We start from the raw sequence: 19,954 nt of genomic DNA on the forward strand, positions 1-19,954 counted from the left end.
GTTGAGTGAACACATTTATTCAAATAAAAGTTTCGTTCAACCCAATACAATAAAATATGCATCATTTAAAATGGACAAATAATAATTAGTACATATGACTGTATCATGAATCACAAGTTATAGAGCATTTAGACGGCTATACTCTTATAAGTTGAGCCTTGCTCTGTGAAAATAGGGTTTAATGCATCTGCGTAAATTGTTTTACCAGATTGCTTGTTCAGTCCACACTAATCAGTGAGACACTTTCCGCTTTTATCGTATTTTTCTATGAGCGAAAAGTTAGTAAAGGCACCTGATAAGCCTGTGCGGACTACACAGCCTAACACTATGTACATTCATTAAAACCCCTTTTTACAGAGCGATCCTCAAGTATTTATTAAATGATTTATTAAGTTTTCTTACATTATAATATTTTTTCAAGAAAAACTAAGTCAACACTCAGAAAAACATGTTTATTTGATAGAAAACGCAGGAAAATTAGTTGTACTTGAAGTAAAATTATTCAGGAAATGTACACGAAGTTCCAAGCTTAACTAAATAGCACTGTCATTTCAAGCAATATATCGAATAAATGTCTTGCTACTCGATAGTGTGCACGAAAATCGTCGATATGTTTATCGTATTCCCATGTACTTTGGTACTGTATGATATTCTTGTTTTGAGAGAGTATACCCAAAATAGTTAGTATACTGTAACCTTTAATAACCTAATCAAACTAAATTTAGGTTACAATATACCAAAATATTTCCTACACAAATTCAATGTAAAAGCAATAACTTCAACAAAAAATAAAGTCAAACTTTTGCGCATAGAGACCCCCATAACCATACCTTTTCTGAAAGAGCATTCCAAGCCGCAATGATTTAGACAATAAAAAAGGGGGGTCATGCGTTTTGCAAGAAAGAACTCGATGCGAATCAGCGTTCACTGTTTTACAGCCATCAATTTACCGGGTTCGTACCAGTGGATGAGGGTTTCCCGCCATCTGTCAAAGTCTCATGTAGTCTTTAACCTTCAAGCAAATGAGTGAATTTCTGTTAAACATCAATGTTTTCCCTACCACATGGACAAAGAAACATTCTAAAATAAAGTCATGGCAAGTGCCCACACAGAGAATTGTGTCTTCTTATAAATGATGTTCAGTTTTTTAAAGAGTATAGCATTGCACTCCAAAAAGATTTAGTATATTGTAACCTATAGCACATTCGATCATTTACCCTACCAGACATGCGTATAACAACTTCCGTTTCCAGACTAAAGTTCGCGATCGAAGTCGCCCATTGTATGTTGAGGCACGAACGACAACTCTGCTAGGAGAATGCTATTTTTCGGACGTTTTCTGGTGGAATGTAACCCTGCTGAATGATTTATTTAACATTAGTCGATAATTTAATCATAGGTCTGTGATTTAGTAGTGAACATACTTATTTATCCTATTAAAATTTCAAAAAGATAAAATCAGAATAGCAGTCTGAGCTGTAAAACATTCTTTGTATAAAATATGTTTATTTATTTAGAGAGTACAGCCCTTAATGACCCAATTGCGTCGCGTCGTGATATAAATTGAAACTCTCTTTTGGTCTTGATGTGTTAGAGAAGATTTTTGAGTAATTTTGCTATATTTGTCTTTATATATCACGTGAGCCCTGAGGCGTGGCCAGTTTTGACCACAGTGGCATGACTAAAAGGAATTTATAAGACGACCACTAAACGCTGATACACACTAAATAATAAAGCATAGCCCCTTTGTGGTTTTAAGGTGGAAGATATTGGAAGGTTTCCTTTTATAATCTACTTTTAGCTCTGATGACGCATATTTGAAGTGGATCGGAAAGATTTGAACAATTTTAAGAGAGGGTCACCCAAGGATTATTCCAGCGAAATTTTCTGAAAGTATGATAGGGGGTTAACAGGGTGCAGGATCTTTAAAAATAACTTTAAAAAATAATGTTTCTTAAGAATTTCAACTAGTGCATAAAAACAGTTTTTTATGCTGCGTATGGCAATGTGAAATATATATATATATAATACGCATGTGTTCTTGGCCAAATATTCGATGTGACATCATTCATGTACACAGTTATGCTGCACGCAACGTTAAAGTTTGGCACCAATTTCAGACGTATTCAATGATTTGTTTTACATCTTAAGATATCGACACAAACTGCATGAAAAACTGTATTCTATGCAGTAGATATTTGCCAAAATAAAATTCTTAACAATGTGTTTACATTCTGTCCAGACCGTGTGTAAACCCCTGTAAACCCCGTTGATCCTGCACACTGTTAAGAAGGAGGTGGCGTTAGAGGAAAACGGGAACTCACGCACCTCACACGCTGTTGGGCGTCGGACTTAACCGTATATTAAAAGTTCCACCTGTGTCCTATGTGTTCAGATGAGCTTTAAAAAAGAATTATTAAATCATTGTATAATACAGTTAGAATATATGCTAAAAATTACAACAATGTACAACAAACACGATGTAATCCGAACATGTATGATATTTGATGCGCATAGGCTAGATCCTCGTGAACACATTGCCTAGCATGGGATAAGGTTCGTGTGATTTCTTCTCGATTCTATGCAACACTATTCACTAGCCAACACTGTTGTATAACACTTACACAGTCTCTATTTTGGTAAAACAAAATAATAGTTTAAACGTTGTCGATGTTTTGAACAATATTTTCAATCACACAAGTCTACAAAAAATGCATTGTTTGTAATGATATACTTTCCTTGAAAAGAAAACAACATTTCTGACGTACTCAAATTTACCGGATGAGTAAAGACAGACAGACATACAGGCAATTTATTTGTGAATATATAGCCATATTCACATAATGCAATACATTATACATATATGTAAAATTAAACACAATACCGTCAACACGATGTTACACCTGTATTATAACAATGTCAAATGAGAAAATACATTTCCTGTAGTGTTTACCTTCTTTTTCATTAGCTAAAACGCAACATTATAACAGCTGACAGTTACCAAACAAATTATACTGTAATTGTATAAATAACTTGCAGTTTTTTGAAAGGTAGTAAAATGTTTCGTTTCAGTTGATCGTTTATTTGCAAGATACCCATACACGTACCATATTTATTTATGTCACTTTTTGAGATTACCGTCGGTTGGCAATACCCATCCATATTCCGAGAGAAACCGATTTGTTACAAATAAATTAAACGAGCATATATTTTTTGTCGCTGTTATATTGTACAATTTATCTTCAAACTATCAAATGACTAGATAAGCAAATGTTGATGGTCGGCAATAAAATATTCCTTTACCCATTTTATGTTTATTTTACACACACACACAAACACACTCGCATTGCAGTTTCGCACGCACGCACACACGCACGCCCACATACGCACATGTATTTTGTGTCATTTTATAAAAGTTGGGTTTGGTCTTAAGCGGTTTTATTGATGATTTGTGACGGAATGTACTGTTGTTCTAAAATTTCAAAGCCCACGAATTGATTCTTTGATTGACACAAATCTACATTGTATCCGATTTTGTAAATTGGCGTGTGCAGAGAATGCACGTGTTTTCATTAGCTTCTCGTGAAGTGAACTCTTGCAAGTGCATTTCAAAAACGTTATTGTCGTTAAATATTAATTAATCTTTAGCTTGCTGTGCGTCTGTTGACTGTATTAGTTTCGAGTGATTTATATTGTATCAAGTGTTGAATCGATAAATACATAAATTCAAATAAAATATTTAACTGAAACAGAGATGAATACAAATGCAATGGAATTGCATCCTAGTATACACCCAAATTTTAAAGTATTCATATTCACTTGCACGTCATATCACACCGAGTAAAGTTAATGATGCGTTCTCATTTCACCTCTTTCAAACCTGATTGATACATTTGAATGAAGTATTTACAACGTCGTGAATAATTACTAAACATCTTATTCGACAACAACTTCAAATCGATTGCAAGAGTCACTATGGACATTACATGCTGTTTTTTCCTGTGTTGTGGACTCACTTTGTCGACAGGTACCACATGTTTAATAGTAAATTAATAAAAAAAAATCTGGTTTAAACACTTGTTTGAATTAGTAAGTTTACTACAGGTTATTTCTACTGGTTATTTTAAGTTTCCAATGATTCAAAACTGTTGTCCAGCCTAAAATAATATGTTAACATTAATAATTATATATCATTAAAAAAATGTATTTTAAACTATAATATTGACGTATTGTGTTATTGTAATTCTTGTTATGTATTACACTGCCGATGGAGGCCACATAGCAGTCGCACCGTCCGCCCGTTTGGTGCTTGGATGGTTAGGTGGATAGGTCCGTCCATCGGCATTCCGCCTCTTCTCTTCAACTTAAACATGCCTTGGACTATTTAACATCCTCGAACTCACATGTTTTTGTGTGTTGCTTTTAGTTAAAATTTACTCTAAATTGCAATTGACAAACTGCAATAAATTAAACTTCGATGGTGTTTATAATTATTTTATTTGAAATCCCTTTAAAGTCACAGTTTCACATAGGATGTTTCTCCCATTCTCGGTAAACACGAGGCGGATGGTGCACCATCAGACCAACAAGCGTCCCCGCATGTCAGTCACGCATACTCTTTACAGCTTAATCCCTAATTTAGTGCATGACCTATCCCTATATGATAGTGTACTCTTTACATGGGTCCTCATAATTAAGCCTCGTTCTGGAAAACAAACAGGCCTTAATGCAAGTGCGTTAAGTGTCTGCTACGATAAGCCTGTGTAGGCTGAACAGGGACGACACTTTCCGGCCAATATGAATTTCGCTTAGAAAAGACTTCCATTTAACAAAAAAATCCATTAAAATCGGAATGTGTCGTCCCTGATTAACCCTGTGCGGACTTCACTGCCTAATCTGGGACTACACAACGCAGATGCTTTTAGCCCCGTTTTCACAGAACGCGACTCATTTTCTATCAGCTGATTGAACAGTGTCAAATTACGTCCACCACACCACTGTGTATATTATTTGAGCTAAGCCCAGAGTAACCTCTGTGCCCACATAATGATGCTAATACGCTTAAGTAAAAGTATACCTCAGTTAGGAGTAGGGGAGAAGGGAGGATTTAGATAAAGATGGTTTAAACTAGGTATTGCATGTCAATTTCGTGCATGTACGGTATATTGGCACATTTCTAGTATGAAAAATCTGTATAATTCACCTAAGAGCATCAATACATGTATATGAAGTGTAAACCATAGGCACTTATTAAGTACCTTAACTACGGTGACGTTCATTTCTTGAATGGACACTTTTTTCAGTGTACCTGTCTGTGGGAGCGATAACCTGTTATGACTGCACAGGCTCCGTTCACCACGAATGCAAGTCAGAGGGATTCGACCGCGACGACTATGAGGATAACGGTGGCGTCACGACGTCAGGTTGCACGTCGTGTTCGTATGGGTCAACGTCTGGAGGTAAGTCACCTTGTACGCCGTGGTGGGGTGGGCGAGAGATACTCAATCTGCATTCTGGGCTGTTAGGGATTTCGATTGTTTACGTGAACCAGTATGCATTTTAACGTTTTGATAAATAGACACAATTAAAAAAATGTTTAAAAATCGCAATTTTCGTTGTATTTATGATATTTGTGAGGAAGCAGTAATACTGAACATTTACCATGCTCTAAAATATCCATTATATGCATCTTTTGACGATTTAAAAACCTGAAAAGTATAAAGTATTGCAACGCGAAACGAATGAATAATTTGGAGTTCTGTTGGTGTCGATATAATTTGTGATACTACGAGGATTGCTTATATAAAGTATAAAATACATCACTCATGTATGAGCACGGACGGCCGAGTGGTCTAAGCGATAGACCTTTACTACAGGGGTCAGTGGTTCGAGCTCACTTTATGTTTACTTTTTTCATTTTTTCTTTTTTTACTGAAGCTTTTTAGATCCAATGTTATCATTTATCAATATAAAGCATTAAATGACAAACTTCAATACATGCACAAATCTGTGAAAAGGTCCCTTAAATGTTCAACAAGGAATTTCAAATAACTACATAGGTGCAAAATCAGGGTGTTTAACCCATTTATGCATGATGCGGCGTCTCATCTGTATCTGCGCTGTTTGCTGAAAGGAATTTCTTTAAGAAATATTCTAAATATAGAAATAAATATACTAGACATCCCTAATTTTTGAAATAAATTGATCCAATTTAGAAGGATGGGAGAGTTCACTAGCAGAGCGACTCTGGTCCCTGGCCGTCTTTACCTTATATGGTAATCATAACCATATATGTCACAACACAAACATCTATAAATAAACGTTATGAATGAGTGTAATATGACCATATATGAAGAAAGCGTAATCAAATAACGTGCGAGGGGTACCGAATGGAGAAACAAGAAAAAACATCGTTGGAATAATCTCCCCTTTTGATTGCACACGAGCTTTCAAACGGTTTGGATCCGGTATTGTATACGTTTGTGACATTGTTTTGAGATCAAGAAGTCATTTCGGCGCTTATATATTTCAGTTTTGTTTTTGAACTTGCAATAGCTATCTTTTAATTGTGATTTGGTGTATTTCGACGTTGTAAAGTGTATAATTCAAAGTGGCATTCATTTTCGCGACCTAGTCCTAGTAACTCGGTGTGAGTGAACGAAGGATTTGTGTTTACTTTTCACCTTAAGTTCAACTGTGCGTTTTATTACCCATTTTGTGATCTATTAAAAACACGTGCTTCGCGCATTTGGACACTTACAGTGTATTTTACACTAGTGCAATAATTGACACGTTTGATGTGTTTATAGTGACTGTGATATTTGCATTGATTGAACACTTACCAGTGGATTGCAATTTTGAGTGACACTTTAATACTAATTATTAAAAAAACAGGTGCTTCGCGCATTTGGACACATTCAGTGTGTTACACACTAGTGCAATAATTGACACTTTTATCATGTTCATAGTGATATTTGCACTGAACATTGACCAGTGTATTGCAATTTTGACACTTATTGATTATTGAAAACTAGTGCTTTTTAACTTGTGTGACCTTTATTTTTATTAAAGCGTGATTGATCTGTTTTGTTTATATTCTTTTTGTGTAGTTAGATACACATAAGACAAGTTTAGTCGTCCTTATTAGTCTTGTTGCAATTGTATTGTTAAGGTAGTATTTGGGTTGTTAAGACTTGTCTTTTTATAATTAGTAAATTTATTACGCAGGCTCTTTTGAACAGGATGCAGTGTTGTGTCAGGAAGCATTTTCCTTTTATTTTTTCAGGTGCCCAAGACAGGAGAAAAGTGAACCGTATTGCTGGGGACTCCAATGCTCATCGGATTAAGGATATTCTTCCTGCCGATATAGCTGTCAAATGCCTGCCAATCTCTGATGAGTATATGTAATGACAATGGTATAGAACAGTAATTACAGTTTCAGGTTTGTTTCTATTAATGGTATCACATGTACACATTTTTCTAAACGTTAAAACAAAATGATTAATGAAATAAACAAAAGGTTACCGTTTAAACGGTATCCATATGTCAGTTATAAAAGCGTCATTGACATCGCATTTCCAAACTGAAAGTAATGATTATTTCCAGAAGTTATATTCAGATCATTACCCATTTGGGCAATGACGTCATATTAAAACCAACTGTTCTTGCCGTTGTTGAGTCATTGGGTACACATTTTCTACTTACATGCCGTAGTATTTTATAACAAAGACAAATAAATATTGATCCCACATTTCTTCAATTAGACTACACCTGTGTAAATTTTTTATTGTTTTCTACCTAACAAGATGTACATAAAAACGAGTATCTGTTTATTAAATTAAAAATGAATGCGGATGAATAAATGTCGGAAAAAATGTCCTCATGCACGTTGTGCTGACGCGCGTCAAATGTTCAAGACAATTCGGGGAATGATCATGCAACAAATAGCTGGAAAATTTTCCCGAGCACTTTGTGCCGACGTGTGTCAAATATTCAAGACGTCTAGGTCGTACATGGTGTTTTGTTATGTTTACGCTGTTGTGAATAAGGGCACACTTGATACAAATGTATACCAGTCTTTTTTTAACAGCTTTTAATAAGTTTTGCAACATTGTAACGTAATGAACTAAAATGGATTATGTTGATATCAACAGTCGTTTAAATGTTTACTGTTTTTGTAAACATTTTTGAGAAAACACGAAATGCCACCATTTAAACTTGATACTCATAGTTTCTATAAATGATGTAATTATTTCATTTCTTTATACTTAAACAGTTCAAATGTCAAGTCCTAAGCTTCGTATGATTACAGTATTGTCATCAATATAAAGTTAAACTTATTATGCTGATGTCATCATGTGAAATGATTGGCATCATTGCGTTTTCTAACTAATTTGCATGGTTATATATTTTATTTAAGCGTGTGGAATATTTTACAGATTGTAGGGAATTGTAATTGCAAACTTTTCATTTTAATCTTGAGGCAAAGCATGAATTTTCCTTGTGTATTCATTCATGTATATTTGTGATTTATTTACACAGACATTCGCCAACTCTGTTTTCAAAGGTGCCAAATTTTCTTGTGATCGTTTTCGCCATGCATTGTTGAGAGACTTGCGGAAGATGGATGTTCAACAGCTGTATCTTCATCTAGGCTCAAATGACATTCTTACAAATGAAGCGGTGTTTTACCGGTACATATACAATTAAAAAAAAAGCTTTGATATTTAAATTTAATGTACATGTAGTTGTTTCCCATAACTATATAAATTTGCAAAACTAACATTTTACATGGTTTATTCCTCAATGAGTCATGGAAACTTGCAATCATTTTAGAAGTGTTATCTAGTTTCTAATTTATAAATAAAGCATTTCACAATATTTTCTATTATCCATGTTAACTTGACATTTTATGCTCCCCCAAAAAAATTTGGGGGGGGGAGCATATAGTCGCCGCTTCGTCAGTCCGTCTGTCCGTCCGTGAACAATTTTTGGATTCTCAGCAACTAAAGGCCGGAATTCAATGAAACTTAATGGGAAGCTTCACTATTAAGAGGAAATGTGCATATTATCAGCGGGTTCTGGTCGGATGATTTGTCACAGAGTTATGGCCCTTTTAAATTTTCTATTAACTGTACATATAGTGCAATTCTTGTCAGGGCTATTTCTCAGCAATTAATGACCGGAATTCAATGAAACTTTATGGGAAGATTTACTACCAAGAGGAGATGTGCATATTATCAGCGGGTTCTGGTCAGATGATTTTTCACAGAGTTATGGCCCTTTAAAATTTTCCATGTACTGTACATATAGTGCAATTCTTGTCCGGGCTATTTCTCAGCAACTAATGACTGGAATTCAATGAAACTTTATGGGAAGCATCACTACCAAGAGGAGATGTGCGTATTATCAGCGGGTTCTGGTCGGATGATTTTTCATAGAGTTATGGCCCTTTGAAATTTTCCATTGTACATATAGTGCAATTCTTGTCCTAGCAATTTCTCAGCAACTTATTACGGGAATTCAATGAAACTTTATGGGAAGCTTCACTACCAACAGGAGATGTGCATATTATCAGCTGGTTCTTGTCGGATGATTTTCCACAGAGTTATGGCCATTTGAAATTTTCCATTGTACATATAGTGCAATTCTTGTCCGAGCTATTTCTCAGCAACTTATTACATGAATTCAATGAAATTTTATGGGAAGCTTCGCTACCAACAGGAGATGTGCATATTATAAGCTGGTTATGGTCGGATGATTTTTCACAGAGTTATGGCCCTTTGAAATTTTCTATAAACTGTACATATAGTGCAATTCTTGTCCGGGCTATTTCTCCCCAACTACTGACTGGAATACAATGAAGCTTTATGGGAAGTTTAACTACCTTGAGGAGATGCGCATGTTATTAGTGGGTTCTGGTTAGATGATTTATTTACAGAGTTATGGCCCTTTGAAATTTTTAAGTTACTAAACCATCCATTGTATTAATTTGTCCAAAGTTATGCCCCTCAAGACGTTTCCTTTTATCTGAATATATAGTGCAATATTGTGACAAAAAAACCTTTGTGGAGCATCACCCGTCTCAAACGGTTTCTTGTTTCATTATTTGCTGTCTACAATTAATTTTACATGAAATAGCAAATGTTTTATTTATGCGCATAATATTAACAATATAATTATACATATTTGTTTATGTAACTATTTTGATAGGTAAGTCAGTCTGCAAAGAAAAAGAACACATTTGTATATATTTTACTCCACATTTTTTATGCCCCCTTTCGAAGAAAAGTGGGTATATAGTTTTCTCACTGTCTGTCTGTCTGTCACACTTTTCTTGTCCCCTCTCTAATTCAAATAGTTTTCATCTGATCTTTACCAAACTTGTTCAGAAGTTGTATCTAGGCAATATCTAGGTCAAGCTCGAATATGGGCCATGCCGGGTCAAAAACTAGACCATGGGGTCTATTAGTGCATTTTAAGGTTTAAGCATGGTGTCTGCTCTCTAATTGAAGTAGTTTTCATCTGATCTTTACCAAACTTGGTCAGAAGTTGTATCAAGACAACATCTAGGTCATGTTCGAATATGGGTCATGCCGGGTCAAAAACTAGGTCACAGGGTCACTTAGTGCATTTCAAGGATTAAGTATGGTGTCCGCTCTCTAGTTTGGGACTTTGCATTTTGCATTTCTAAATTAACGTTTTTTATGCCGCCGAAGGAGGGCATATAGTGATCGCACTGTCCTTCCGTCTGTTTATCTGATGTCTGTCTGTCCGTCCGTCACACTTTGTGTTTAGGTTTCGAAAAATGCTCATAACTTCTTTTGTCGCTTCAGATGTAACATTCATATTTGATATGCATGTGTACATGGACAAGGCCTTTCCATATGCACACAAATTTTTACTCCAAGACCTTGACCTTAGGGTCCGTGTTTAGGGTTCAAAAAATGCATTTAGATTTCGAAAAATGCTCATAATTTCTATCAAAGCATTTATTGGGGGCATACGTCATCCTATGGAGACAGATCTTGTTTAACAAATTAATTAAAAATAATATGTTGTCAACATGAAGTGTATATATGCAAGATCACATTCCCAGTGACAACAACTCTTTAATTGTTGACTGTATTTTAGCTGGACTATTATATATGAAATATATATAGTGGAGCTATCCTACTCACCCCGGCGTTGGCGTTTCCGTGAGCGTGCAAATGTTAAAGTTTGCGTACTACTTCAAATATTTTCAATGTCCATTGACATATTGCTTTCATATTTTGCATACTTGTTTACCAACATGATCCCAACCTATAAACAAGAGCAGACCACTGTATCAAGCATTTTGACAGAATTATTGCCCCTTTTATACTTAGAATATGCATATTATTGATAAATCTATGTTAAATTGTGCGTACTACCCCAAATATTTCCTATGTCCTTTAACATATTGCTTTGTTATATTGCATACTTGTTTACCAACATGACCTTTAACCTACAAACAAGAGCAGACCACTTAATCAAGCATTTTGATAGAATTACGGCCCCTTTTATACTCAGAATATGCATATTATTGATAAATCTATGTTAAAGTTTGGGTACTACCCCAAATATTTCCTATGTTCTTTGACATATTGCTATTATATTTTGCATACTTGTTTTCCAACATGACCCCAACCTATAAACAAGATTAGACCACTGAATCAAGCATTTTGATAGAATTATGGCCCCTTTTTTACTTTGAGAATTGGACATTTTGCTTAAATTCACATAACTTTTTTATTTATGATAAGATTTTATTAATACTTTGACAAAACAACACTTACCTGAATACCACAATGGATTCCACCCGTGCAATACCAGTGCTCCAGCTAGGCCTAAATCGAAGGGCGCCCCGCCCTGCCCTCCTGAACCTCCGCCCTGACCTTCCTAGGGCCCCCCCTGCCCTTAAAAAAAATAAATTTTTTTTAATTTTTTTTTTTACATATGATGATTAATAAATCTCTTATTAAAATACATTGTAATTAATTTATTCCTCATTGTAGTAATTAAATTTGAATTGTTTAATGACAATGGGAATAATTTATTCTTACAATTATTGATAACACATAAATTAACATGCATGAGGAAGCATTCTAGAAACACCCGCGCGCTCGAAAGTGCCCTTTGACAAAATACTGCGCGTCCAAAGTGCCCTTTTGACAAAAAATCCCCCTGCCTTTTTCAAATCCTAGCTGCAGCACTGCAATACCCCACGCCCCAACCCAGAATCCCTGCCCCCCCCCCCCCCCCCAAATTTTTTGTTTTCCTTTTTTATTTTTGAAAGATCGTCAGATCGTCTAATAAATGACCACACCCCACGTTATACCCCCCTCTCAACCCCCCTACCCCCTCCCCAAATTTTTATTTTTTTTCCTTTTTTATTTTTGAAAGATCATCTAATAAATTATTGAATATGAACAATTTCCCCATGATGGCTTACGTTATACTGTCAAGCATTCGAATAGTCGAGCGCGCTGTCCTCTGACAGCTCTTGTTATCTATTTTTATTAATGAAAATGATTGTATTGAAATAATTTCAGAGATGTAGCTGACTTGTGCGATTTGGTGCATCAGGTCAGTCCAGACACTGAGGTTGTCTTTTGCAAAGTTTTCTGAATAAAATACATTAAATTTAGTGGTTTGATAAAAATAGAAAATGCCCAGAGCCAGTAGCACTGACACTTGCAGTGTGATATAAGAAATGGCAAAAATATTTTGAACCTTCTCCCATAACAGATATCTCCCTGTTAGCTAACAAACGTTTTTTTGACTGATAGTTCAGTCACATAAATGTGAGGGGACTGTCAGGATGTTTTTTTTTAAATAATAATTATTGATTAAGTGATAAGAAAATATTGAAATTGTGTTCATTGTTATTTGAACTAACTTTAAGAAAGTATTGAAATTGTGTACATTGTTATTTGAACTAACTTGCTTACATTACGTGCATTTCAAGGATTAATTATGGTGTCCGCTCTCTAGTTTGGGACTTATTTTGCATTTCTGGATTAACTTTTTTAATGCCGCCGAAGGAGGGCATATAGTGATCGAACTGTCCTTCTGTCTGTTTGTCTGATGTCTGTCTGTCCGTCACACTTTGTGTTTAGGTTTCGAAAAATGCTCATAACTTCTTTTTTCGCTTCAGATGTAACATTCATATTTGATATGCATGTGTATATGGACAAGGCCTTTCCATACCCACACAAATTTTTACCCCATGACCTTGACCTTAGGGTCCGCGTTTAGGGTTCGAAAAATGCTCATAATTTCTATCAAAGCATTTATTGGGGGCATACGTCATCCTATGGAGACAGCTCTTGTTTAACAATTTAATTGAAAATAATATATATGTTTTCTTATCTAAGTTAATGTCAAAGTTCTTGTTTAGTAGGTATTTATTGGTTAAAATGATGAAAAATAAATGTTTTACAAAGTTTTATATTTAAAGGAGGCGCACAATCGGTGTCCAGAATGCAGGGTTGTTTGCTCCAACGAAGACGCTTTGCTGAGCCACTTCTGCAGTCGCCACATCAAGCAACCAGAGACTGGAAAAGAGAGTAAAATTAAGCTGATAGGCTCACCAATGGTATAACTTTAAATCACTAACTTGTGTATGCTTGACAAGCATTTTATGTACAAATAAAGTAACAAAAAAAGGGGGTCAACACATGCACTTTCCCATATAATGCTTTCTGTATCTTTTAGCAACTAATGACACGATTTTGTGTTGACATACTCAATATGATAGTTATAGCCCTATATAACTGGTATGTTCATTTTAGTTAATCTTTCTATTTTATTAAACCTGTTTGTTTTAGCTAGATTGCTTGAAAAACACAACCAGGATTATTTTTATGCCCCCGGATCAAAAGATCGGGGGTATATTGTTTTTGGCCTGTCTGTCATTGTATGTGTCCATGTGTGTGTGTGTGTGTGTGTCCCAAAACTTTAACCAAAACTTTAACCTTCATCATAACTTTTGCAATATTGAACATAGCAACTTGATTTTTGGCATGCATGTGTATCTCATGGAGCTGCACATTTTGAGTGGTGAAAGGTCAAAGTCAAGGTCATCCTTCAAGGTCAAAGGTCAAAAAAAATAATTCAAAAACTTTAACCAAAACTTTAACCTTCTTCATAACTTTTGCAATATTGAACGTAGCAACTTGATATTTGGCATGCATGTGTATCTCATGGAGCTGCACATTTTGAGTGGTGAAAGATCAAGGTCATCCTTAAAGGTCAAAGGTAAAAAATAATCAAAGTGGCGCATTAGGGGGCATTGTGTTTCTGACAACCACATTTCTTGTTAGCATTGTCTTACCCCTGTTACATGCAATGTACATGTGGCTTATTAAATTGGAAACCCTGGTTTGCATGAGAATATTTTGCAAAACATAGTTGAAAAAACATACATGTATACAAACTTAGACATTACTGTTAGTATAATGAGCACCTCTATTTCTGAATATTTTGATTGGATGGTTATGGGCCTTTATGCTTGTGTCACATTTATGTATGTGAAAGTGTGTAATTAGACAAAAGAATTTATATTTTTTTATTTTTTGGGTAACAATCACTTATTTTAGAGTTATTTATAAGTAAATCTTACAGATTGCATCTGCTAATCATGAACTCAACGAAGTCAGCTCAAGGAAGTGGAAGGCATGCTTGGAAAATAGAAGTTTCCATTATGAAGGCAAATTTTAGTATATTTCAAATTTGTAACCAAATGAAGTGACAAGATCTTGAATGAACATTTGATTGAACATTTGTTATCTGTCTAGAGAAACAGTTTGAAGCGAATGAATTAAGTATTGCCTATTGTCTATAAGTTAATTGTGTGACCTGAACCCTGTGAGGGATATTACTTATTTTTATACGCCGGTTTTGAAAAAACGGGAGGTATTATAGTTTCACCCTTGGCGGGCGGCGGCGTCCATAACAGTGTCCACTCTCTAATTCAAATAGTTTTCATCCGATCTTCACCAAACTTGGTCAGAAGTTCTACTAGACAATATCTAGGTCAAGTTTGAATATGGGTCATGCCAGGTCAAAAACTAGGTCACGGGGTCACTTAGTGCATTTGAAGGATTTAGCATTGGTGGCTTTCTAATTGGAGTAGTTTTCATCTGATCTTTGCCAAATTTGGTCATAAGTTGTGTGTAAATGATATATAGGTCAAGTTCAAATATGGGTTATGCCGGGTCAAAAACTAGGTCGCGAGGTCACTTAGAGCATTTCATGCATTTCGCATGGTGTCTGCTCTCTAATTGAAGTAGTTTTCATCCAATCTTCACAAACTTTGGTCAGAAGTTTTATCTAGACAATATCTAAGTCAAGTTCAATTATGGGTCATGCCGGGTCAAAAACAAGGTCAGGGGTTCACTTAGTACATTTCAAGGATTAAGCATGGTGTCCGCTCTCAAATTGAAGTAGTTATCATCCGATCTTCACAAAATTTGGTCAGAAATTGTGTCAAAATGTTATCTAGGTCAAGTTCAAATATGGGTCACGCCAGGTCAAAAACTAGGTCACGAGGTTACTTAGTGCATTTCAAGCATTTAGCACGGTGTCCACTCTCTTATTGAAGTAGTTTTCATCTGATCTTCAACAAATGTGGTCAGAAGTTGTATCTAGACAATATCTAGTTCAAGTTCAAATATGGGTCATGCTGGGTCAAAAACTAGTTCACAGGGTGCATTTCAAGGATTTAGCATGGTGTAAGCTCTTTAATTGAAAGAGTTTTCATCCGATCTTCACCAAATTTGGGCAGAAGTTGTGTCTTAATGATATCTAAGTCAAGTTCAGATATAGGTCATGCCGGGTCGAAAACTAGGTCACTTAGTGCATTTCCAGCGTTTAGCATGGTGTCCAAAACCTTCAAACGGGTGTATCTTGTGACAGTTTAGCACTCTTGTTTATTACATTAAAGCCACACACCTTGAAATGAAATACATGTTACTCAGTACATATAGATGCAATTTGAAAGTGTGCAAAATTGTCATTAAATCTATAGCCTAGTTAGCAAGTAATTTATTTTTTTTTATTTTAAAACTGAATGTATGATTTGTATACGTACATGTTCAATTCGAGAAACACAATTATTTTAAGTTTTAAAGCACAAGAAAGACGGATTTCTACCTTGCAACCACCAGATATATTCTAATTGGCAAAGATAAAATATGTTTCTTATTTATATCCATATTTACTATGCCAGATATTTCATTTCAAGGTGTGTGGCTTTAAGGAATGTTTTTTAAATGGGTATATTACCAAGATCTGCACAGCCAGGGTGATATTAACCTTCAGATGTTAAAGCTTTCTAAGAATTTTAAGGCTTGCCTTTTATACTTGAAATGATAAATCATTAACATGTTTTGTTCTTTAGGAACATACAAACATTTCCCACCCACCATGTGGATCAAGATGTTTGGGCTGATGATTCTGGGTCGTATGTGTGGACAAGCTGGTCTTCATTACATCATGATGCAGCTGTGTATTCAACAACATGTTAACCTGTCCCAGCGGATGTTGATGCTCTTAAATCTCTTAAATGATGTTGAGAAAAATCCAGGACCGGTACTTTATGACAAAATATACATCGTTTATTGAATAACTATATATATTTTTTTTTAACATTAAAGTGATTTTTTTCTTGCATTTTTGTGCCTTTTGTTACTGAGAACTATTTTATCATATGTTGGTGATTGAAACCCAGGACCTGTAAGTGCTTCTTAATATTTGCAACAAATGACAAATCATGTTAAGTTTTTGAAACATCTGTTTTTTGTTCAGTTAAAGGACATATTGAACTCACTAATTGCTAAGTTAACTTAGATGCATCAAGTTTTTTTGATGATTTCTACTTTCTGTTGAATCATTATCCTTTCCAAAGCCAGAGAGATATAGTGTTGGCGTTTTCCATCGGTCAGTCTGTCAGTCCATCCATCTGTTTGTTACAAACATTTTAGGGCTTCATATCATGAATTTAATAAGATTTCAACATGGAAAAATAAGTGTATGCCATATTCATACAATAGTGCAAATTTACTTTTTTTCTTTCTTTTTAGATTAGTTATTAACAGAAAAACAGAACAGTAACATACTTTTATTACATTAACAGAGGCTCTGATTAGATGTGTATCTGCGTAAAGAACTCATAGAAAATATCAATATATAGATAAATAAAACAAAATAGAGTTAAACAAATCATGGGGAAATCCACAATACACACCAAGAGCTATTAGTAGGCTTATCTCCATTGACTTATTTCACAGTAAATCTCTTTTTTTTTGCCTTTTCATTAACATTTTCAATCAAAAATAACATTTGTGAAAAACTTAGTCAATGATTATAACTAAAGTTAAAAATGTGGACACTGTAAGTTAATTGACTTTGGCTTCCAATCTGCAGTTTACAAAGTTGCTTGTTATAGGAGTATTCGTGCAAATGGATATCCTGCAAGGAAGACTTCCACTCCATAGGACAGCAAGATGCACATATCATCTCTCATGTGGTTCAAGAGAAATGCTGTAGATGGGGAGACTGTTCCAAAGTCCTGAGCTTTAATAGTCTTGAAAAACCATGAACTTAAACATCTCTAGGATGTGAGTTTAGCACTGTGTATGAACTGGTGTTGCTTCATTTTCTGCATATCTTTATCTCAGTCTTCTCTAGTTTTGATGGTCAAATACATATTGTCTGCCAGTTTTTTCCCCCAATACTGCCGTTCATCGTTTGCTTGCATCAAGAGTTTTAAAAGAAATTAAAACTCATTTGTTTAGTTAGAATCTTATGAAAGACTTAAATGGCCATGTTTAATACAATTGTATAACAACATATATGAGCTAAAAAAAATAGTTGGAATAATTAATGTTTATATGAACATAACAAATTTGCTTAAAATCATAGGTCTTGTTTTTGTCTGCCACTATAAGAACCAGAACATATTTCGGACATTCGAGGATTGACTTGCTGTGTTAGAGGATCATCAGGTGATGGAAGAAACCAGGCTTTTTTCGACTCAATGTTGATGAAACCTGATCGACATGCTCATCTTGGTTGAGTAAGCCTGGGTTGAGTGTTTCCAAAAAGTAGGTAACCTGGTGAAATCTTAGGAAAACATTGTAACCAGATCCAGGTTTATTTGACTGACAGACCGATGGACAGTGGGTCAACCGTAAATCCCTTCATGTGAAAACGGTAGGGACAAAATAAATATCACATTGCTCTTCTGAGTTCATTTGAAAACCAAGTTTTATCACAAAATTAAAATGGTCAATGTATTATTTTGTGTATTTAAAAATTATGTGAATATTAAGTTTCATGAAATCTTACTGAGTTTTCTCAATTTTAGCTACTATTCGGACATGGACTGACGGAGAAATGGGCAACAATGTCGCAATTTGTATACCAAGTTTTATAAGAATTGTTTCATAAAAGTAACCAATGTGTCTGTTCTATGTCAAGGTAACTACTAGGATGAAATACACAAAAAGATTTTGGTTCACAATAGGGTAGGCTCCGCGTGCCGTGAACCGGGCAACAGCTTTTGTCATTTAACATTTGTTATAATGGCATAAGCTGGCAGATACCCTTTAACTTTAACGATGTTTTCCGATAATTTCTCGGAAAATACAATCTAGCAATTTTTATTTAATTTAGATTACTAAAAATTAATATTATATTTATGCCCCCCTTGGAAGAAGAGGGGTATATTGTTTTGCACATGTCAGTTGGTTGGTCCACCAGATGGTTTCCTGATGATAACTCAAGAACGCTTTGGCCTAGGATCATGAAACTTCATAGGTTTATTGATCTCGAAATAGTAAAATGGTTTCCGGATGATAACTCAAGAACGCTTATGCCTAGGATCATGAAACTTCATAGGTACATTGATGATGACTCGGAGATGACATCTATTGATTTTCAGGTCACTAAGTCAAAGGTCAAGGTCACAGTGACTCGAAATAGAAAAATGGTTTCCGGATGATAACTCATAAATGCTTACGCCTAGGATCATAAAATAAAAAAATCATTGGTACATTGATAATGACTGGCAGATGACCCCCTTCATAGGTACATTGATAATGACTGGCAGAAGACCCTTATTGATTTTCAGGTCACTAGGTCAAAGATTAAGGTCATAGTGACTCAAAACAGTTTAATGGTTTCCTGTTGATAGCTCAAGAATACTTAGGTCTATGATCATGAAACTTCTCAAGTACATTGATCATGACTGGCAGATGACCCCTATTGATTTTCAGGTCACTAGGTCAAAAGTCAAGTTCACAGTGACAAAAACGTATTCACAATGGCTGCCACTACAACTGACAGCCCATAGGGGGGGCATGCATGTTTTACAAACAGCCCTTGTTCTGTGTTAAAATTATGTACACGTCTGCGTTAAATAAATATGTTCACATTTGAAATAAAGCTAAAAATGTGTATTGTTGTTATTAGTAATTTGAACCGAATTGCTCTGTGGGAAGTATAAGTACTATCAACCAGACCTAAATACGTGGGTAATTAAAGAGCACGAGAAAAGATGAAAATTAAGTTAGCTCAACCATTTTAAGCAATATTACTGGGTCACACTTTTTACGATGCAAAATCTGAAGGGTCCCTAGACTATGATGATTACTTACACGAGGAGTGTCCTATTCATTGCTGCCGCATGATCCTATCAGTAACGAATTAACGCTTGTATCGTTAAAGCAAGTCGTATATTCACGTTTATAAATATTTAAATAGAAAATAAAGGTTTAATTGTCGCATATCCACCGCATGATGTGTTTCTTATAAAGTGCACGTATATTCAAACCGAACAATTTTGTCCTTAGATAAACATATACTACATGTGATCATATGTGGCCTCACAAGGCTTATTATGAATTTATTATATCGCCATCGCAAT

General features: G+C 35.1%; 1 protein-coding gene across 13 annotated transcripts; it reads left to right on the forward strand.

The window, feature by feature from the left end:
- Positions 1-6,238: 6,238 nt before the first annotated feature.
- LOC127860803 (uncharacterized) lies at positions 6,239-19,485 on the forward strand. 13 transcript variants are annotated; one of them, XM_052399091.1, is made up of 8 exons: positions 6,239-6,467; positions 7,286-7,441; positions 8,567-8,693; positions 12,576-12,609; positions 13,484-13,621; positions 14,650-14,734; positions 16,427-16,617; positions 17,474-19,485. In XM_052399091.1, exons 3-8 carry the CDS (start codon positions 8,623-8,625, stop codon positions 17,624-17,626), a joined length of 672 nt encoding a protein of 223 aa, XP_052255051.1. In that variant the 5' UTR covers positions 6,239-6,467; positions 7,286-7,441; positions 8,567-8,622; the 3' UTR covers positions 17,627-19,485. The 13 variants fall into 13 exon arrangements, 12 of the variants coding, with proteins under 12 accessions (XP_052255051.1, XP_052255045.1, XP_052255046.1 ...); XM_052399085.1 differs by having other exon boundaries at positions 7,286-7,415; positions 8,542-8,693; XM_052399086.1 differs by having other exon boundaries at positions 7,286-7,415.
- The last annotated feature ends 469 nt before the right edge of the window (positions 19,486-19,954 follow it).

Source organism: Dreissena polymorpha, chromosome 15, assembly GCF_020536995.1.
Source record: "Dreissena polymorpha isolate Duluth1 chromosome 15, UMN_Dpol_1.0, whole genome shotgun sequence".
NCBI classification, from domain to species: Eukaryota; Metazoa; Mollusca; class Bivalvia; order Myida; family Dreissenidae; genus Dreissena; species Dreissena polymorpha.